At 44.9% G+C, this 22,764-nt stretch overlaps 1 protein-coding gene across 2 annotated transcripts in view; it reads left to right on the plus strand.

Annotated features, from left to right (window-relative positions):
* RBBP5 (RB binding protein 5, histone lysine methyltransferase complex subunit) overlaps window positions 1-21,895 on the plus strand; it is a 142,862-nt gene extending 120,967 nt beyond the window's left edge. For both annotated transcript variants that reach the window (XM_082247170.1, XM_082247171.1), the window contains exon 14: window positions 21,326-21,895. In XM_082247170.1, coding sequence (XP_082103296.1) covers window positions 21,326-21,354 — 29 coding nt within the window. In that variant the 3' untranslated portion in view covers window positions 21,355-21,895. The remainder of the gene's footprint in view (window positions 1-21,325) is intronic.
* Window positions 21,896-22,764: the final 869 nt, after the last annotated feature.

Genomic DNA, 22,764 nt, shown 5'->3' on the forward strand with positions numbered 1-22,764 from the left:
GTCGCAGCCCGCCCAGATGTTCTTCAGTATTGGGTAATGGCGCCCTCTGCAGGAGCAGGCTCGGTAGTGAAAACTTGACAAAACAGAGTTAAACAAAGACACACCTTTAGGGGGCTGTCCCTCTCGACATTACCCTCAGCCATTCAGTGCTTCTCTTCAGTTTCTTGCTGCCTATCTTTAGGATTAGGACTAGGTTCCCTGCTGGGACTCCTGTCTCAGTTTTTTCATTTTCTTTGCAAAATGTTTTTATTTTATTTTTCTCACTCACTATCGCTAGTTAGTCAGGGGGATCCTCCTGGAGAACTACAAGCCACAGCTGGTCTGGGCCTCGCACTGGATAATCTAGATCCTTTTGGTGTCCCAGCCTGACCAGCGAGGGTTCGCAGGTTATTGGTCTGCCCAGGCCTCGCCACGACGGTGCCCTGACGGTGCCCTGACGGATGGGGACGAGCCTGCGGAGAGATTTTTCTTCCCCGGGATGACTCCGCTCTGGAACGTCCTGTGTTGCAGCGTCCCCCCTCGGCTGACGGCACCCCCACTCAGGGTGGGAGGTGGTCCGTATTGGAGCGGAGCCCGCGGTCCACAGTATGGTGAGTGATGCTACCTCCCGTGTCCCTGGGACAGTCATCTGGGGAGGGGGGGGGTTGTGGGCCCACTCCATGGGAATGTCAGAACATGCGGTCTCTGTAGTGCCCCCCCTGGCTGGTCTGGAAAGTCGCTGCCCCCTTTGGGGAGCGCTCTGTGGCAAACGTTGCATGGGGGGGGGGGACTTTTTTTTACCTTGTCCTGGGGGCTTCCTGGTGGATTCCCGCGGTGGCCAGGGTCCTGGGTCCTTACAAATCGGTGCCGTTATTTTCGGCCGCCATTTTGGGTGAGGGCAGTCTGGCTGACTTGACTCCCTGTGTGGGCTGCAGACATTTTTTGCTGTGTTTGACGCCGGTTTCGGCACCATCTTGGATGTGGGCAGCCGCCTAGTAAGGGCAGCGGCCATTTTCCCTGCGCTCTTTCCCTATTGACTCATATTGACATCCATTTTTGTGTGGCTCAGGGCACTGTCGGCCTCTAGTGGTTTATGTCACTTCCTTCATCCATCTTCAGTTACTGCAGGGGTGAGCGTTTTCACTTTCATATGTCTCTGTCATTTGGGGGTTTTTAATGCATTTTGGGTGTTTTTTTCCAAAAATCCACTGCTCCCTGCTCTTGATAGTTAATCTATCAATGTAAAGGGGAACTCCAGCGGCAGTTGCGGGATCGCAAACTTGCCGATTTAAAGGGCCAGTGTCCTTTTTTTTGTATTACTGCCAAAATAGGTCCTAGGTTAACCTTTTCCCCGCTGATCTATTTTTTGCGCTTCCAGAACATGCGCATCAGCACCTTTACCTGCAGCCATTGCTACAAATGTTGTCACAATGTATGGTTCAGTACCAGCCGGTTCCCCTCTATCATCTACTTCAGAGCCTGATGTGGTTGCCATGGACAGCGTCCCCCTGAGGGGTTCCATTTCGCACACTTAGTAGGGGAGGTGGAGGGGTCCTCCTCCGCCGCAGCGCGGGAATGTGCTTTAGTTGCTTATTCGCTCTGTCAGAAAAAAATTAAAATTTTCAATTTCAGTTTTGCATGAGGAGCCAACCCAGTCAGGTTAGTGGGTTTCCTTCGGGTCCCGCACAGCCCAGAAGTCGGGTCAGGTTTCCCCCTGTCCCGAGGTGTTTTCACAACATTGTGAAAGTAGAGTGACGCCGCAATAATCTCATGCTGGCGGCCCCTAAGCGGGATTTCAATGCCGTTTTCCTTTTGCACACGTGTCACCTGGGGTGTACCACACTGTTTCCGAATTGAATAACTCCACGGTGGTGCCCGCGAAGGACTCCTTGGTGTTTAATGACCCGATGGATGGGCGTGTGTAGTCTGTTTCCTGCCGTATTTATTTGGTGGCGGGCTCCCTCCTCATGCCTGTGTTCGCTTCCGTGCGGGTTTCAGAGATACGGAATGGGTCAAGGTGCTTATACGCAACTTGGTGGTGGAGTCGGTCTCTCCGACTCTTATTGCCCTCGTGGAACATATGGCCCGAGCCATGGTGTTCCTGTGTGACGCGGCCCTGGACAAGGCTCCTCTGGTCGCAAGGTTATGGGGGTTCCACTCCGCCGCATGTTTTGGGTTGAAGAGCTGGTCGGCCAACCATGCCTTCAAACAGATTGTGTATGCTATCCCTTACTGGGGGAACGGCTTCTTTGGGATCTCCCCGAGCCGCACAGGGTTAATCACCCCGCGTGCGTCTGGGCCCTTCCTTCAAGTCTTATCGTGTGCCCCTTCATGCCTCAGGGGCGCAGGACGAAGGAAAATCCTTCAAGGCCTCTGGCGGTGACTAGTAGTCCTAGTCTGGTGAGCCTATGACTAGTCAGTCCGGTGCTGCGACCCAGTCTTCTTCCGCCTGCCGGGACACCCTCACCCGTTTCCGAGGTGGGGGGACGTCTGTGTCTTGTTCAGGAACCCGGGTTGTCCCGAATTCAGTACAAGGGGGTTCACAAACTGATTCGTTCAGGGTACAAGGTCGAGTTTCAATCTCGCAGACAGGATCTTTCCATCAAATATTAATCTCCCGATCCTTCAAGGGGGCTGTGTAAGATCTTCTTGCCCACAGAGTTGTTATACCAGTCCTTTAGCGGGACAGGTTTCGCGGGTTCTATTACAACCTGTTCACGGTGCCAAGAAAGGAAGGCAAAGTGTGTCCGATTATGGACCTCAAGTCTCTGAACCACTTTGCGCGGGTGCAGAAGTTCCGAATGCAATCCATCCAGTGGTGGCGTCTTTAAAGCGGAGTTCCACCCAAAAGTGGAACTTCCGCTTTAGGGAGTCCTGACCCCCTGACATGCCACATTTGGCATGTCATTTGTTTGGGGGGGGAGCGGGTACCTAGTTTTGACAGGTACCCGCTCCCACTTCCGCTCGGAGCGCCGCGGCGCCCTGAACGGAAGTTCTCCTCTCCCCCTCCCTCCCTGCAATCTTCTGGGACACGTCAGAGGTCCCAGAAGATTGCCGGACAATCACGGCGCGACTCGCGCATGCGCAGTGGGTACCCGGCTGTGAAGCCGCAAACTGTAACAGCCGGGTGCCCACAGCAGTGATGCCGAGGGAGAGGATCGAGGCTTCGGGCGGCCGCATCGCTGGACCGTTGGACAGGTGAGTGAATGGCTGGAACTCCGCTTTAAGCACAGGAGATTTTCTGGCCTTCATCGACTTAAAGGATGCGTATCTGCATATCCCTGTCTATGAGGGTCATCAACGGGTTCTCCGTTTCGCGCTGGCAGAGGACCATTTTCAATTTGTGGCATTACCCTTTGGTAAGCTTCGGCTCCCAGGGCATTCACCAAGGTTTAGGCCCCGGTGCTGGCTTTGCTGCACAAAAGTGGGATTGCGTCCTCGGTTATCTGGATGACCTCCTTTTGAGGGCCAGCTTGTGTGCCACTCTGTCACGCGATCTGACGGTTCAGACGCTCCAGGAGTTCGGGTGGACCATCAATTTCCAGAAGTCGGCACTGACCCCGTCAGTCCACCTGAGTTACCTGGGCATGGTCTTGGTCTCTGCTGAGACAAAAGTGTTTCTCCTGGAGGACAAACTTCAGGACTTTACAGGGCGAGATCAGGTCCCTCTGGGACAACAATCTCTCCTGCCTACGGACCTGCATGAGGTCCATGGGGCTGATGTTTTCAGCTTTCGAGGCGATCCCGTTTGCACAGTTTCACACAAGGACTCTGCAAGCAGAGATTCTTGCCAGATGGCACAATGATCCACGGTCCCGGACAGGATGATATGTTTGAGCCGTCTCACAAGGTCGGAGCTTTCGTGGTGGCTTGTCACCCCCTCTGAGCCAGGGCAAGCCTTTCTGCCCCTGTTGTTGATGGTAATCACCATGGATGCCAGCCTGACGGGCTGGGGTGGTGTACTGGACACCCTGTGTGCCTAGGGGATGTGGTCAATGTAGGAATCCTCCTTGCCGATAAATGTTCTGGAGCTCAAATCGATCAAACTCTGCCTGCTCCATTGGGCGACTTGGTTGCACGGTCGCCCGGTTCGGGTTCAAACCGACAATGCCACGGCTGTGGCTTGCATCAATCACCAAGGGGGCACCAGAAGTGCCCAGGCAGCCAAGGTAGTGGCTGAGATTCTGGCTTGGGCGGAGGCACACGTTCCAGCTATCTCCGATGTTCAAATTCCGGAAGTGGAACACTGGCAGGCGGTCTATCTCAGTCGTCAGTCCTTGGATCAGGGGGAATGGTCCCTGCATCCGGAAGTGTTTCGTCCCATGTGTGCCCGGTGGGGGAATCCGGACGTTGATCTGTTTGCGTCTTGTCTCAACAAAATGGTGGGAAGGTTCGTGGCCAGGTCCCGAGATCCTCTGGTGGACCCCACAGACGCGTTGGTGGTGCCCTGGCACTGGTATCGGCTGATTTACGCCTTCCCTCCGATTCAACTGTTGTTCAGGTTCCTCCGCTGGTTGGCATTGGAACAGGTGCAGGTAATTCTGGTAGCTCCAGACTGGCCTCGTCGTTCTTGGTTGGCAGACCTTGTGCAGATGGTCGTAGAGCCTCCCTGAGTGAAGATCTGCTGTCTCGAGGACCGATCTTCCATCCTGCCTTACGGTCTCTGGCTTTAATGGCGTGGCTGTTGGAAGCCAGGTGTTGAGAGACAGTGGTCTCTCGGATGCTGTCATTCCTACCTTGCTGAGAGTTCGGAAGGCTACCTCCAGGAAGATTTACCATCGTACCTGGAGGGGGTATATTACCTGGTGTGAGTCGCGAGGATTTCATCCTCGCTCCTTTTGGCAGCAAGGGTTTTGGTCTTCCTGCAGGAAGGTGTGGAACAGCGTTTGGCGCTGAGCACGATCAAAGGTCAGTTGTCAGCCTTTGCCATTTTCTTCCAGCGTCCCTTAGGGACTCCCTGATTCACACCTTTTATTCAAGGGTTGCGTCATCTGGCTCTGCCTCGGAGGGCTCCTTTGCCTCTGTGAGACCTGAATGTGGTTTTGTCCGATTTGCAACGGCCTCCCTTTGAGAACATCAGATAAATCTCTCTGCCTGTGTTGTCCCAGAAAGTAGCCCTTCTGGTGGTTATCACCTCTGCTTGCAGTTTGTCTGATCTGGCGGCTCTGTCTTGCCGTTAGCCTTATCTGGTTGTTCATAGGAAAAAGTGGTCCTACGACCAACTAAGTCTTTTCTCCCTAAGGTGATGTCGGATTTCCACCTCAAGGAGGATATTGTGTTGCCTTCGCTTTGTGCGAAGCCCAAGCATCCCAAGGTGTTTGCCTTGCATTCATTGGATGTGGTCCAGGCGATCAGGGTTTACCTGTCAGCCACAGAGTCTTTTAGGATTTCTGATTCTCTGGTTGTCCTTCCTGAGGGACCTCGGAAGAGTTTGGCTGCGTCCGCTGCAACCATTTCCAAATGGATCAGACAGACTATTGTTCAGGCCTATTCACTGAAGGGTCAGGTGCCTCCTTTCCCTGTGAGGGCACATTCTACTAGAGCTGTGAGTGCCTCCTGGGCTTTTCGCCATCAGGCTTCTGTGGCTCAGCTGTGCAAGGCGGCGACCTGGTCGTTTGTGCACACTTTCAAAAAATTCTACGAGCTTGACGTGATAGCATCCTCGAAAGCTTCCTTTTGGCCGCAATTTTTCTACGAGCTTGACGTGATAGCATCTACGAGCATTCTACGAGCTTGACGTGATAGCATCCTCGAAAGCTTCCTTTTGGCGGCTTATTGAAGAGACAGGTTTTTTTTCTCTTCGTGGGGTGATTTGTTGTTCTTTGGTTAGCTCCTGTTGAGCTTCTGTTGCCCTGTTGGCTCAGTTTTTCTCTGGCCTTGTTGACACGTTGCCGTTCTTTGGTTGCGTCTTTTCCCACCCCTCACACCTACACTGCTTTGGGACATCCCAATAGTGAAGAACATCTGAACCGGCTGCGACTGTCCGAGGACGTAAAAAAACGAGAAAATAGAATTTTTGTAAGAACTTACCGTAATATTATTTTCTCTGAGTCCTCTGACAGTCGTAGCCCCCGCCCCTCTATTTTGGGGTTCGTTGTCTTCCTATACTGCTTGCTACGAAACTGAAGAGCAGCACTGAATGGCTGAGGGTAATATCGAGAGGGACAGCTTCCTAAAGGTGTGTCTTTAAATAAATCTTTCTTTGTCAAGTTTTCACTATCTAGCCTGCTCCTGCAGAGGGCGCCATTACCCAATAGTGAAGAACATCTGAACGGGCTGCGACTGTCAGAGGACTCAGAGAAAATTATTTTACAGTAAGTTCTTACAAAAATTCTATTTTTTTCCTTTTTATTATTTTGTTCCTGTTAGAATCTACCATCAACTGCCGGACTGGGCGACAAACTGGATGATCTAGATCCTTAGGGTCCCTCCAGTCCAGCCAACGAGCATGTGCAGACTGCAGCTGTGCACTAGGTCGGCCGCGACATTGCTCCACTGGATGGGGGCTTGCCTGCGAGTCAAACGGCTCGCGAGGGCGCATACGAACTGGCTTCGGCTTGAGTCGCAGCGTTCCTCCTGCCCGACAGCACCCACATTACAATGGAGCAGTGTCCTATCCAGAGCGGTGCCCACCCTGTTCCTGGTGTGGTAAGTAGCTGTACCCCTGGTAGGTTTTGGGGCAGATGTGGACCCCTCTCTAGGATAGCTGGACTCCCGGGTTCCCCTCCTTCCCAATCGCGTCTCCCCTCCCCCCAGCTTGGTGGTCTCTGTGGCCTTTGACACCATCTGCTCACCCAGAATACCCCCCCCCCGCCCCCCTCCCCAGGGCAGACATACCTTTATTAGGTGAATTGGGGTGCGGCACTGGCAATGGGGGTGGAGGGGAGAGCGCTGCCGGTGCCCAAAACTATTGCTCCTTGAGGGGGATGGGCCTGGTGGAGGCCACTGTCTGGGCCCCCCTCCCTGTTGGGACCATTTTTTCCGGCCGTGGTACCCCTCCTGGGAGCCGCGGGGGGCAGGGGGGCACCATTTTCTTGTAGCCTGGTTTGCTACAGATCGGCGGCCATGCTTGTGTAGTCACGGTGGCCATTTTCCTATAGTTTCCCATTGAAAATGTTTTTGGCGCTCAGATGGGTGGTGATTCAGCGGTGGGAAGTCCTCTGCCTCTAGTGGTAAATGCCATACATACCTTTTACTGATTGACTTGTGCTGTGCAGAAGCTTACTGTGATCTGTCTGGTGGTGGCGAGTGGCTGGGGCTCCCTCTCCCTCTTGCTGCTATACAGCGGTAGTGCTGTACTGGGCCTTGTGGTGCAGGCAGCGCAGTGGGATGTCCCTTACAGTGTGTTTTTTACACTTGTGGTGCAGATTTCCCACCTGATCCACAGAGGATGCCAGGCCCTCTGGTGCCCCACAACTGGCTGCACTGACGCGCTCCTGGAGTCCTTGGTGTCCAAAGTGGATTTGGTCCTGGGCAAACGGGCTACCAAAAAGCGTCCCCCCTGCCTTCACCTGCTTCCTCTATCTCTTCAGTTCCAGGGTCTGAATCGGCCACGGCGGATGCCAGTTACCCTTCAGGGTCTGCGTCCACGCACCCCGCGTGCTCAGATAGTGAGGATGATTCCTCTGTTTCTCCAGCCGCACATGAAAAAACGCTAGTGGATGCACTGATTGTATTGGTGTAGGAAACCTTACATTTGAAAGATGCGACTAATGCAGCATCAGAGCCGCGGGTCACCTTTGGCACCCACGAGTCCTACAAAGCGGCAAGGGTATTCTCCTTTCCCGCTTTCTTTGAAAATATTGTCTCAAAACCGTTGGGGTCCCCAAAATGCACCTTTGCTATCCCTAAGCCTTTTGCAATGCAGTAACCTTATGAGAAGTCCCTTCTTAAAAAATGAACCTCCTGTAGTGGACTCAGTTTCCAGGTTGAATAAAGCCACGGTAATTCAGGTAGAAGAGTCTCGGTCTTCTCAGATCCGGCTGATAGGAGGTCGGAGGCCTTGACCCGCCATATGTTCACTGTGGCTGGGTTGGCACTTAGGCCGGTGTTTACCATCACCCTGGTGTCACAAGCTATGACTGAATGGGCAAAAGTTTTACGCCGGGACCTGGAGGAGAAACAGCTTTCTCCTGAGTTTGTGGAGCTGGCGAATCAATTGGTCCAAGGGCTACAGTTCGTCTGTGACGCCTCTTTGGATGCCGCACCCTTGCTTTCTAAATTGTTTGTCTCTGCGGTTGTCCTGCGGAGCATTATCTGGCTGAAGTGCTGGTCTGCGGACCAGGCTTCTAAGAAGGCTTTGTCCGATCTTCCATTCGTGAGAGATCGCCTGTTCAGGAAATTCCTTGGATGATATCATCAAAGGCCTCACAGGGGGAAAGAGTACTCTTCTTCCTCAGGCTTCCAAGGGTAAGGAGTCCCATCACAGATGGGACCCTCCTTTTCTTCTCACAAGCAGCCTTTCCGTTCCTCAGGATCTCGGGACAAGGGATCAAACCCCTTCAGGACCTCCAATGGGGGTTCCAAGAAGTCTTGGTCGGGCAAACCAAGAGCGGAGTCTGCCAGGCCTGCGGACAAAAACTCCTCAGAATGAAGGGGTGCTCTCACCCGTATCGGGTGGGGGGACATCTTCGCTGTTTTCCGGACCCGTGGGCCTTCCTGATTCACGACAGTGGGTCGACGAAGACTTGACCTGGCTACAAAATTGAGTTTCAATCATACCCGCCGGCAAGGTTCTTTCCTTCCAATCTACACTTATCCACAGATCGCTTATGGTATCTCTATGGGGCAGTACAAGACTTGTTGTCTCAAGGAGTGATTGTCCCGATTCCGATATCGGAACGCTTTCAAGGTTTCTATTCAAACCTGTTTATGGTTCCCAGGAAGGAGGGCAAGATGTGTCCAGTTCTGGACCTCAAGGCACTGAACTGCTTTGTGCAGGTACAGAAGTTTCAAATGAAGTCTATTCGCACGGTGGTAGCATCCCTACATCAGGGGGACTTTCTCGCATCCATCGACATAAAGGACGCTTACCTTCACATCCCCATTTGTATCGCCCATCAACGCTTCCTCCGCTTTGCCATGTGCAGGGAGCATTATCAATTTGTGGTGTTACCCTTTGGTCTCGCCTCCACTCCTCGGGTTTTCACAAAAGTGTTGGCCCCAGTTCTCGCATTACTGCGTCAGCGGGGGATCACAATACTGGGTTACCTGGACTATCTGCTTTTGTGAGCAGAGTCTTCGTCTGCCCTGTTGGCCAACTTGGAGATCACTCTGCAAGTGCTGAGGGAGTTTGGTTGGATTCTGAATCTTTAGAAGTCTGTCCTGATCCTGTCCACAAGCCTGGAACATTTGGGACTGACTCTGGACCCAGCTTCGGCCAGAGTGTTTCTCCCTCTGGCAAAACTTCAGAAGTCTAGCTTTGAGTACTATCAAGGGCCAGGCCTTGGTGATTTCCTTTCAACGGCCGTTGGTCCCACACTCCTTGGTGCATACTTTTTTCCAGGGAGTGAGGTCTCCATTGCCGCCGCGGGACCTCAATTTGGTGTCGACAGCTCTTCAGAAACCTCTCTTTGAAAATATTCGGGAGATTCCCCTGCTTAGATTGTGCCAGAAGGTGGCCTTTTTGGTGGCCAATACTTTGGCGCGCAGGGTGTCTGATCTGGTGGGGCTGTTTTGCCGTTCAGCTTATCTAGTTGTTCATAGGACTAAGGTGGTTCTTCGACCATGTCCATCCAAAGGTCATCTCCGATTTTCATCTGAATGAAGACATGTGTTGCCTTCCCTGTGTCCTAGGCCTAAGTATCCTAAGGAAGTTGCCTTGCATTCCCTGGATGAGGTTCGGACAATCAGGGCGTACCTGGCAGCTATGGAGTAGTTTCGAAAGTCCGTTTTACTGTTCGTCCTAACGGATGAACCTCGCAAGGGGTTGGCTGCGACCATTTCCAGGTGGATCAGGGACTTTGGTTCAGGCTTATTCTATTAAGGGTCAGGTTCCTCCTTTCCCAGTCAGGGTGCACTCTACTCGGGCACTTATTGCCTCCTGAACCTTCCATCATCAGGCGTCAGTGGTGCAAGTTTGCAAAGCGGCTACTTGGTCGTCTTTGCACACATTCACAACGTTTTTTAAAGTGGATGTGTTGGCATCTGCGGATGCTTCTTTTGGCTGCAAAGTTTTGCAGGCTGCTATTTAGAGGATTTGTCCTCTTTGAGGGTATTTTTTTCAGGTGAGCTCTAGTTGTTCTCAGTTGAGCTCCATGTTACCTGATTGGCTAAGTTTAAGTTTCAATGGTTTTTATTGAGTTTTTATAAAAGGCATAACAAAATGAGCCAACACGACTCAACCATGCCGTTAGGAAACGGTACATCACATATAAAACATGAAATACAAAGATACATATACAGATATCTGCAAGACTGATTGGCTAAGTTTAGCCTTTGGGAAATTTGTGTCTGCTGTTCCCACCCCTCATGTTTGAGACTGCTTTGGGATGTCCCTATGGTCATGAACATGAAGAGCTGTGTCCGTCAATGACTTACTGTAAAATCCATTTCTCTGATGTTCATTGACGGACACAGCACCCCCCCCCCCCCTCTTTGGAGTTGGGTTTTTTTTTTTTTCTTCTGACACTGCTTGTTACAAAACTGAATACCTATAGCAGGAAGTTGGAATATACCCCCAGGAACTGCTCCATAGGCGTATTCAAGCTTTTCTTTGCCTATTGTCCTGCTCCTGTAGGGGGCAGCATAACCCTACAGACCTGAAGATGAAGAGCTGTGTCCGTTAATGAACATCAGAGAAATGGATTTTACAGTAAGTCAAAATTCCAATTTTTTTTTTTTTTTGTAATGTACATGTTTATGCAGTAGAATGCTCTTTTATAATTACAGGTAGTTTCAATTTCTATCCATCTACCTATTTTTATATATCTACCTGTCTGTTTATTGATCTACAGCGGGTAAAAAAGATATTGAAGACGTCACCATTTTTCTAGGTAGATATATTTTTAAAGGTGCTATTGACATGAAATTTTCACCACATGTCGGTAACAACCCATGCAATCCATACATACAAGAAAAACAAAACAAATAAGTTCAGAAATTAAGTTATGTGTAATAAAATGGAATGACACAGGGAAAAAGTATTCAACACGCTAACTGAAATGTATTTAATACTTTGTACAAAATCCTTTGTTGGTAATGACCGCTTCAAGACACCTCCTGTATGGAGAAACTAGTGGAATGCATTGCTCAGGTGGGATTTTGGCCCATTCCTCCACACAAACAGTCTTCAACTCTTGAAGGTTCCATTGGTCTCTTCTATGAACTCTAATCTTTAGTTATTTTCATAGATTTTCTATTGGATTCAAGTCAGGTGATTGGTTGAGCCATTCTAGCAGCTTTATTTTCTTTCTTTGAAACCAATTGAGAGTTTCCTTAGCTTTGTGTTTGGGATCATTGTCTTGTCCACCCTTGTTTTATCTTCATCATCCTGGTAGGTGGCAGCAATTTTTTGTCAAGAATGTATTGGTACATTTTTCTATTCATCCTTCCTTCAATGATATGAAGTACCCTATGCTAAAAAAAAAAAAAAGGCCCCACACCATGATGTTGCCACTGACAAACTTCACTCTTGATATGTTGTTTTTTGGGGGGAGCCAAACATAGGTGTACGTTTAGTAAACTGAGAAGTTTTCTCTCAGTTCAATTCTCGGCAGTTCTCAGAGAAAAAATATCTCCTCTGGCACCCAGTTTAGAAGGCTGAGAACTTCACTTCTCACAGGGTGATCAGAGGAGATTTTTTTTCTCTGAGAACTGCTGAGATCCCTGTATAACTGAGTGGACTGCCTGTAATCTCACGAGATATTGTGAGATTACAGCACTGTTAAATTTAAAAAGTGAAACTAAAGTTTAAAAGAACTCGTAATGACATGTTCTGACACATGAAAACATATCTATACACAAACACATGCACAGTATATATACATACAGTGTGTATATATATATATATATATATATATATATATATATACATACATACCAGTACATACATACATACATGCCAATCTGTATGCAATTGCACTGTGTGTTGGCAGATTGCATGCAGATTGTACACCAGACGGAGATCTGCGTGTGTGTGGTGTCCCAGCAGACCAGTCTGCGGACAAACTGTTGGGTGGTGGCAGGCTATCCTTTGTGGTGTGGGGACAGTGGGAAGAGTGATCTACACAGGGGTTCTGGCTTGTAGGATAGCTGGAGGAATCCTAGTAGTGTGTGGTAATTGCTAGACTGCTCCCCAACCCTAATGCCTCGTACACACGTACCGATTGTCTGCCGTAAATATTTGGCCGACGACCGATCGGCCGATTGTAGGCTTGTTAGTATGATGCTTCTGACAGCCGACAGCGCACTTTCGGCCGAAAAGAATCTGTCATGCAGGCATTAAAATTTTTGTTGGCCAACACCAGAACGGCCGATTGTTTGCCAGTCAGTACAGAATTCGGCCGACAATCAGCAGATTTGCAAGACTGGGCATGCTCAGAAAAGAAAAAAGACACGGAAAGTTAACCATCACATGACATCACTTCTGCAGTCGGCTATTGTTGGCCGACAAAATTCGTGTGCAGTCTTTTGCACTTTTCAGCGGACAGGACAGCCCTGGACAAAAGACGGCCGATCGGTCGGCCGACGATCGGTACGTGTGTACGAGGCATTAGAGTGCACCAGAATGTATGTAAGATTTGTATCTGCCTGTGTGTGGTCATCCAACTCAATTGGACTGGAGTCTCCCTCTAGTGGTGACCAAAGGCAGTGCAGGCTGTGAAAGTATTGCAGCCAATCTAATTACTTAGTAGGAATTTTCTTTATTTCCGTTATCCCCTTATACTGCCCAGTCACGATTCATCACGTCTCAGTTAGCTAGTCGCCGTGGGCGTGGTCGAATCGTGGCAGATTGGTTTCCTCCCACACTCCAAAGACATGCTGGTAGGTTAATTGGATCCTGTATAAAAAATTGGCCCTACTGTGTATGTATGTGAGTTAGGGACCTTAGATTGTAAGCTCCTTGAGGGCAGGGACTGATGTGAATGTGCAATGTATATGTAAAGCGCTGCGTAAATTGACAGCACTATATAAGTACCTGAAATAAAAAAAAAAATATATATATATATATATATATATATATATATATATAAACACACACACCAGTGCATACAGTATGTGTGTATGTATATATATATATACACCAGTGTATATATATATATATATATATATATATTATATACACAGATATATATGTGATTGTATAGTTAATGTGTTTGTTGATGTATATTTCACTGCAGTAGGATGAGTTTTTACTTTCACTTTTGGGCATGGGGACATTCACAGCAGAGATCTCCTATTTCTTCCTGCTATCTCCACCTCTGAGCTGGAGAAGCAGGAAGAGGAGATCTTCAAAGAGAAGCACAGTGATAAGGTGACATCATGTGTTACTAAACTGGTTGTTTCTGTTGCAGTGAATGCAAGCTGTTTGTGTACTGAGATGAGAAGAGAAGACTATGTTCTCCACTACTCTTCTCAGCAATTTAAACCGGCAATGCTCTGAGACAAGCCGTGATCATCCAGATCTCGGCTTATCTCAGTTTACTAAACGTACACCATAGTGTGTAGTATGGCATCCAAAGAGTTAAATTTTGGTCTCATCTGACCAGACTAAATTCTTCCAGTATTTCATAGGCTTGTCTAAATGTTTTGCAGCAAACTTTAAACAAGCTTCCAACATGCTTTTTCTTTAGCAGTGGAGTCTTGCATCGTGAGCGTGTACACAGGCCATGACAGTTGAGTGGATTATTTATTGTTTTCTTTGTAACAATTGTACATGCTAATTCCAGGTCTTTCTAAAGCTCTCCACAAGTGGTCCTTGGCTCTTGGACAATTCTTCTGAGAATTATTTTCACTCCTGTGTCAGAAATCTTGCAAGGAGCACCTGGTCCTGGCTGGTTTATAGTAAAATGATGTTCTTTCTACTTCTGGATTATGGTCCTAATAGTGCTCACTGGAACATTCAGACATTTAGAAATCCTTCTGTAACCAATGCCATCAGTATACTTTTCAACAATAAGGTTGCAAAGGTCCTGAGAGAGCTCTTTCCATTTAACCATCATGAGATGTTTCTTGTGTGACACCTTGGTAATGACACCTTTTTATAGGCCATCAGTTGAGACTGCATCAGCTTATATTCATTTGTGCTGACAAGGAACATGATTGCTTTCTAATTACTGATAATTTCAGCTGGTACCTTGGCTTTCCATGCCTTTTTTTGCACAGCCTTTTCTTTATGTGTTCAATATTTTTTTAATGTGTCATTCCATTTTATTAAAACTTCATTTCTGTACTTATCTTTTTTTGGTTTCTTTGTATGTATGGATTGCATGAGTTGTTACTGACTTGGTGAAAATGTCATGCCAATAGCGCCTTTAGAAATCTATTTACCTAGAAGAATGGTGACGTGTTTATTACTTATTTTACCTGCTGTGTGTGTGTGTGTGTTTGTATGTGTGTATATGTGTGTGTGTGTATATATATATAGATATACACACACACACAGTATCTCACAAAACTGAGTACACCCCTCAAATTTTGGTAAATATTTTATTATATCTTTTCCTGTGACAACACTGAAGAAATGACACAATGTAAAGTAGTGAGTGTACAGCTTGTATAACAGTGTAAATTCGCTGTCCCCTCAAAATAACTCAACACACAGCCATTATTGTCCAAACTGCTGGCAACAAAAAGTTTGTGGGCTTTCTTGTGCATCATCTTTAGAAGAGGCTTCCTTCTGGGATGACAGCCATGCAGACCAATTTGATGCAGTGTATGGCATATGGTCTAACCACGGACAGACTAAACCCCATCCCCACCCCACCAACCTCTGCAGCAATGCTGGCAGCATGTCTATTTCCCACAGACGAACTCTGGATATGAAGTGCACTCAACTCCTTTGGTCGACCATGGCAAGGCCTGTTCTTGGTGGAACCTGCCTGTTAAACCGCTGTATGGTCCTTGGCCACCTTGCTGCAGCTCAGTTTCAGGGTCTTGGCAATCTTCTTTATAGCTTAGGCCATCTTTATGTAAAGCAAAAATTTAGATCCTCAGAGAGTTCTTTGCCATGAGGTGCCATGTTGAACTTCCAGTGACCAGTATGAGAGAGTGAGAGCAGTAACACCAAATTGAACACACCTGCTCCCTATTCACAACTGAGACCTTGTAACACTAACGAGTCACATGACACCGAGGAGGGAAAATGGCTAATTGGGCCCAATTTGGACATTTTTACTTAGGGGTGTACTCACTTTTGTTGCCAGCGGTTTATACATTAACGGCTGCTGTTATTTTGAGGGGACAACTTATTTTTAGCAAATTTACACTGCTATACAAGCTGTACACTACTTTACATTGTAGCAAAGTGTCATTTCTTCAGTGTTGTCACATGACATAATAAAATATTTACAAAAATGCAAGGGCTGTACTCACTTTTGTGAGATACTGTGTGTGTGTGTATATATATGTGTGTGTGTATGTATGTATATATATATATATGTATGTATTTATGTTTGACTATATATTGCTCTATTTTACTGCAGAGATTAAAGAAGCATACAGTGGGGATCGAAAGTTTGGGTACCCCAGATAAAAATTTGTATTAATGTGCATAAAGAAGCTAAGGAAAGATGGAAAAATCTCCAGAAGGCATCAAATTACAGATTAGACATTCTTATAATATGTCAACAAAAGTTAGATTTTATTTCCATCATTTACACTTTCAAAATAACAGAAATCAAAAAAATGGCATCTGCAAAAGTTTGGAGAAAAGAGAAAACAAAACACAATAAAAAGAAAAATAAACTTAACAACTAGAAACAATCAACCCCAACTATAGGCTGTTGCCTCAACCTATTGGATTTTTTTACCATAAATATATAGCTGAATACAGATTGGCCTAAAATGATGAAAAAAATCGATTTTTAGATTTTTTTTTTTCATTAGGAATGTTTTATAGCAGAAAGTAAGAAATATTTTTTTTTCAGAATTGTCGCCCCATTTTTGTTTATAGCCCAAAAAAAAAAAAAAACAAATCGCACAGGTGATCAAATACCACCAAAAGAAAGCTCTATTTGTGGGGAAAAAATTACATCAATTTTATTTTGGTAAAACATTGCACAACTGCGCAATTGTCAGTTAAAATACCGCAGTGCCGTATAGCAAAAAATGGCCTGGTCAATAAGGGGGTGAAAACTTCCTGTCCAGAAGTGGTTAAACTATAAAAACGAAGAAGCGCTATTATTTAAAAAGTTACAAATAATATTACTAAACATGTACAAAAGGAAATCATGGCCGCAAAATCAAAAAAATTTATGATAGGTTGCAATAGAAGGTAGGACAAAACTAAAAAAGAAATCCCTAAGTAAATTAATACTATAAAGGTTAGGTCTGAGAATGTAGGCCTTTTTATAAGATAATTTTGAGTGACTGAGGAAAAAGAGAAGGCAAATTTATTAAATATCTTCTACAGCTCTGTGTATCCAAAAGAAAATGGGGGAGCTCAAGTATTTAATAGTAGTAGTGACATGGCCCCAAATGACCTACAGTGCCACAAAAGTTAAATAGTCCCGAAACACATAGACAAAATAAAAGTTAATAAAGCACCTGGACCAGATACCCTAAGGGTTGAGCTCTGTTGTTTCTAAGCCATTTTTTATATTTTTTAGGGAATTGGTAATGACTGGCATGGTAGCACTGGACTGGCGTAAGGCCAATGTGGTGCCTATATTTAAAAGGATTCAAAGTCTTTATAAAGTGGCTACAGACCAGTTCGTTTTGTAACTTTTATGGTCAGGAAAATACTTGAGAGTTTAATAAATGACCACAAGAAGTAGTAGAGTTTTTTTGCTAGAAAGTAGTATTTTAAGCAATAGACAGTATGGATTTATGAAAGACTGAATTTATGAAAAATCTGATTTTATTTTTATGAGGGTGTAAGCAAAAACCTAAGCAAAGGAGATACGGTGTGCATGGTTTTTGCAAAAGTGTTTGAGAGTTTTCCACAAATGGCTAATGTGTAAGTTAAAGTCTACAGGCTTAGAAAATTCAGTTTGTTAATGTATAAAAAACTGGCTTAAAGAGTGTTCAGAGAGAGGCAACTAATGATTCTTACTCTGAATAGTCCTAATCCAGCCAAACATGGATTGAAATTCGGCCGGTTTAGCCGGGAGCTGCGGAGATTCGACACATGTATGGGGCAGGTTGATTGTACTCAAGTCAATCCATTAATTGAATAAGCCTGCTGGATTTATACATGTGATTTCTGACAGTGGCAATAGCTGCCAGCAGTAATCATTGTGTTCTGCCAGCTGGGAAGGTTCCACGCGCTGGGGAGTGTGACTGACTGTGTTGATGGGGGAACCGAGTGATTTTCTTTCCTTCCACCTATGATGGAAGGAAAGAAAATCGAATAATGTTTGGGCTGCTTAAGGCAGGGATTCTTAAAGTTTAGACCTTGGAGGAGCCATTGGTAAAAGGTTTGAATTCTTGTGAAATAATGTTCACATCTACCGCTCATGGAACATTGGTGTGATCAGCGAGCTGCTGAAATAACAATTATTTTTAGAAATACCATTAAATAATTAACAACATATTAAAAAATACCCTATTTGATGTGAAACTTGTGCTTGCTTGTTTTCCATAGATACTCAACTCTGGCTCAATCTTAAGATAAGCAGAGTAGAAGGGGTCAGGAGGGCACATTACACAGGGGTGAGCAGAGTACTTTGCAGTAGAGGTTTCCTTCTCATGCAGATCAATGCAGGGAAGCAGCTGTACTAGTCCTGGTTCTGGCGCACTGTTCTCTGCCAGCACTCCTCTCTTGTCCATACCATGTGGACAAGCACCTGGGATGGACAGGATGGGTGGAGAGACTGGCAGGGAACAGCGGAGACATTTGTTGCTTCCCTGCACCTTTCTGCATGTGGAGGACATGATAGGAGGAGAGTGCCACCAGTGTGGATGCAATCTACTCCACAGCTACCTGCGATTGTGGTTTTGCAGAACCCTGGTTGAGGTTTAAGGTTATTAGTGGTGTACCCCAAGGTTCAGTGTTGGGACTCTTTTAACATATTTTTAAATGATCTAGAGTCAGGGAATAAAAGTACTACATCATTGTTTACAGATGACACCAAGCTATGCAGTGCAATTACGTCCTCACGGGATGTTTGCAACTTACAAACCAGCCTCAATGCACTATTTATGGGGCAATTATGTGGCTAATGAGGTTTAATGTTGATAAATGTAAAGTTATGCACTTTGGGGGCTAAAAACACGCATGCATTATACATTTTGTGAGGGAGAATGGGGGGAGAATCATTGGTGGAGAAGGATTTGGGTGTTATGGTAAATCATAAACTTAATAGCATGCAATGCCAAGCTGCGGTTTCTGAAGCTAGCAAAATATTTCTTGTATTGAAAGAGGTATAGACTCCAGAGAAAGAGAGAGAATTTTGTCCCATGCAGATCATTTGTAAAATCTCATCTGGAATATGCAGTACAGTTTTGTGTACCAGTTTACAAAAAGGATAGAGAACTGGAAAAAGTGCAGAAAAGTGCAACCAAAACCTCAGCCATGTGGAAAGATTATCTGAACTGAATGTATCCTCTCCTGAGAAGAGCCTGATCAACATGTATAAATACTGCACAAAAGTGGTCCTTATAGTGAACTTGGTATAGAGTTATTTACTTTCAGGTATTTACAGAGGGCAAGGGGGTATTTTTTATATCTGGCGGAAAAGAGTGTTAACCTTCCCATATGCAAAGGCTTCTACACAGTAAAAGCTGTGAAAATGTGAAATGGACTCCCTCAAGAACTAGTTCTGGCCAGCTCAGTATAGTACAGGGATCTTCAAACTACGGCCCTCCAGCTGTTGCGGAACTAAACATTATAAAACTCTGACATTCACAGACATGACTAGGCATGATGGGAATTGTAGTACCTGACCAACTGGAGGGCCATAGTTTGAAGACCCCTGGTATAGTAGATTGTTTAAAAAAAAAAATGCTGGATGCATTGCAAAATATAACTGAATACGAACATCTAGAGGTAATAACACCAGGGGTAGATGAACCAGGGAATATCCGGTTGCATCCTGCTTGACCCACTGGAGCAAATTGGATCATGCTTTTATTGGGGGGGGGGGGGATCCTCTGGATCAACTATGAACATAGGATTGTGTATATGAAGGTTTTCTGTTTTTTTTTTTTTTTTTTTTTTTTTTCCTGTTGGTTAAACTTGATGGACTCTTGTCTTTTTTTTTTTTTCAACCTGACTAAGGCTTGCCATACCTTATACAATTTTTTCTTCTATAGTTTTCCTTTAGATTTACCAAAACCATTTAAAATGAGCTCAAACCTAAACACTTTCAGTTCATATGCAATCAGGCAGACCCTTTCACTACATACCATAGTTGAAGGGAAACCTACAGGAAATTGAATAAGAACATTTTATAATGTATGGCCAGCCTAACTATGTAACCATGTTAGTCACTGACCTGGAAAAGTATCCAATGAAGACAGAACAGTGACTTAAATTATAAGTTCACCCTTCATTACATGTTACACTCATATTCATGGTGGTGGATCCCCCACTTTGGCAGCTAAAAAAAACATGGCCGTGCAGTGCTCCAGCCATGTCACTTAGTCACAGTGCTCTGTGAATGGAAAACTACAGGTTCCGACAGTCTTAGCCACTGCCGGCATTTCGTTTTCAATAAACTACCATGGTGCTTTGAACGCTGTGGTAGTTCATTGATTCTTCCTGCTTGAAATGCACAGAGATCTTGTCCAGCTGAAATGCATTTGTTGCTGTTAAAACAAAACAAAAAAATCATAGGGCAACTTATCTCCTGTGAGATCATTGAAAAGAATTGTCACTGACCTATTGAAGTTGATTTACTAAAACTGGAGAGTGCAACATTTGGTGCAGCTGTACATGGTAGCCAATCAGCTTCAAACTTTAGCGTGTTCAATTAAGCTTTGACAATAAAACCTGGAAGCTGATTGGTTTCTATGCAGAAAAAAGAATTGGTCAGGTGTAGTCCTGGTGGTTAACCAGTCCAAAAGACCTAGGAGGCCGCAAGACTATCACCCTGCAAAATTGGAATTTTCAAGGGCTTTGAGATGGTCTGTAAATATATGAATTACTACATGTAAAATTTAAACCTCTTTATAGACATACATATTAAAAATGTATTTAACAAAGAACCACATAATAAACAGATATAGCATGATCTTGAAAAATGGACAGCAATGTGACTTTCATGGGTCCTACATGTTTCGTCGAGGCATAAATCCTCATACAATGGCTTCTTTAGTGCCGGTTCACATTTTTGCGGCTGCGGAGATCGCATGCAATTCGGAGCGCACTGCTCCTTCATTACATGCGATCTCATGTGCGAATGCGAATTCAGCCATGCACACTTTGTATGGCTGAATTTGCACTGTATCCGCACCAAAGACGCACAGGACCCTTTTTTTTCAGCCGCATCAGGATCGGATCGCACAGTGGTTCACACTTGTGCAATCCGATCTTGTGCGAACTGTCAGATCGCACTGCGATATGCGATCAAACTGGGGGTGTCGTTAACATTTAATTGACACCCCCGTGGGTATCGCATATGGCAGTGTGAACTGCCAGATGTGCGAATGCGATGCGGGAACAGGCTGCGAATTCGCAGCCTTCCCGCATCGCACAAGTGTGAACCAAGCCTTAGGGACCAGATGCTTTATGTCATACCACTGCTTCTAAACGGTGAAATATAAACAGTTACAGAAACACAAATAACGGGAGAGTCCATTCTTTTTTCTACTACGCACAGGGATGTGGCTGAGATTGGCTGTTATTTTGAGCCAACATTTCCATTCATTTTTTATATGGTTTCTATGCAGAGATGTGCCAGATTTTGCACTCTGCAGTTTTAATATACAGTATCTACTGCTTTTTTTTTTTTTTTAATGCGATATGATATCTTTTTAGTGGCTTAGTATAAGGAATACAGCTGAAGCAACTGTTCCTTGTAATATTTTCATAGTAAAGTAACTAAGGTTTATTTTTACATTTGTTATCTTATAATATTCACCTACCCTCTTCTTCACGTTAGTTGTGTGCAACTAAATAGTGATTGTTATTTTGCTTTGCTGCTTCATCCCTCTTGCTGCTGCATTTTTGGTCTACTTTGTGTTTTTTTTTTTTTGTTAATTGTTTTTTTTTGTTTTTTTTACTCTTTGTGTTTGTTTTCAGGAGGTGGTGCCATTTCTGAGCTCCTATGAGCTTATCTGTCTGCTTCTTGAAAATCTACAATAATTTGTCATCCTGAAGTTACCATTAAACTTGGACTGATCCATTCCAGTGACAATAATCGGCATATTCTCGTAAATATGCCATGTGTTAGAACAAGGAGCAATTGAAACCTTGTGTTTTAATAACAGACCTACTTTTAATATATGAAGCTGTTCTTTGGATTTATCAAAAGTTATATTGGATACATTGAAACCATGTTTCCTGCATTGCTTTGCCAGAATGAAAACATTTGATTCAGTTTTACTTTGATACCAGTTGACAGTTTGTTGGACGTTTCCTGCTTTTTATACAAGTGGAATATCTGTAAAACTCCCTCTTTCTTGAACTTACCCAGTAAAAGGAAACATTATATGAAAGAAGAAATGAAGAATCAGATGTGAAAAATCAGCCTTCTCTAATCTTCATTAAAGAAAGAAAGGATTCTGGCATTTTTGGTTTTAGATTTTTGATCCCATGGATTTCTCTCTGCCCCTCAGAGGTGGGGAAATAAAAATGCCTTGTATTTGTTTATATTATGTTGTTTTTTTTTCAGAAGTTTGTATGTTTATATTGTCTTTATTCAGGAAATGCATAGAAAATTTCCAAGGTATAAGTACTACAAGAGATACACGATTATAAAGTTTCCAGCGTACAATTGGTGTTGTACATCTACAAAAAGCATTTTGAAACCGGAGTAGAAGCAAAAAAAAAATTGAAATGGGCAGTTAAAGGGCCTCTGCAAAATATAGGATGGAGTTTTGTATGTTTATTGCATAGCTTTGAGCTCGTCCAACTGGCTATATGATTTGCATTTTGTCATTGTCATTATGACTTACAATATCTAAATATCTTGGGAGTACAGTCTGTTAAATCATTCCGTGATAAATTAAGAGTATGACATTTTTTGAAGCCTAAAACAAGAGGTCTACCAAAAGTTAGTGACTTCACAAGTATGAGACTAGTGAAGGAAACCAGCAAGAGACATTTGAGAATGCAGAGATTATGCATACAGCAACTGTTGCCTGGAAACTCAACCAGTCGCGGCTTTATGAGAAAAGCCATAACTAAAAGGTTCTGTGGTCTAATGAAACCAACATTTTAAACTCCTGTTTGGTGTAAACCCACAACCCTCACTGGGAAGCATGGTGGCGGCAGCATCATGCTGTAGGGATGCTTATATTCAGCAGACCATGGAAGGCCTAGGTAGAATGAATGCAGCACAATGGAAAGACATTTTTAGAAATATCTGATGCGGTCTACTTGAACCTGAGCCTTGGATAACGTTTTTTGTCTAACAGCAGAACAATAACACCAAGCAAAAAAACAAACAAAAGAAATACCAATACACATCTACCTAAAAACAATACTAAGGCCTTGGAATTGTCAGGCTGTCTTCCAGA

The sequence above is a fragment of the Pelophylax lessonae genome (assembly GCF_965119305.1).
Source record: "Pelophylax lessonae genome assembly, chromosome: 2".
Classification (NCBI taxonomy): domain Eukaryota; kingdom Metazoa; phylum Chordata; class Amphibia; order Anura; family Ranidae; genus Pelophylax; species Pelophylax lessonae.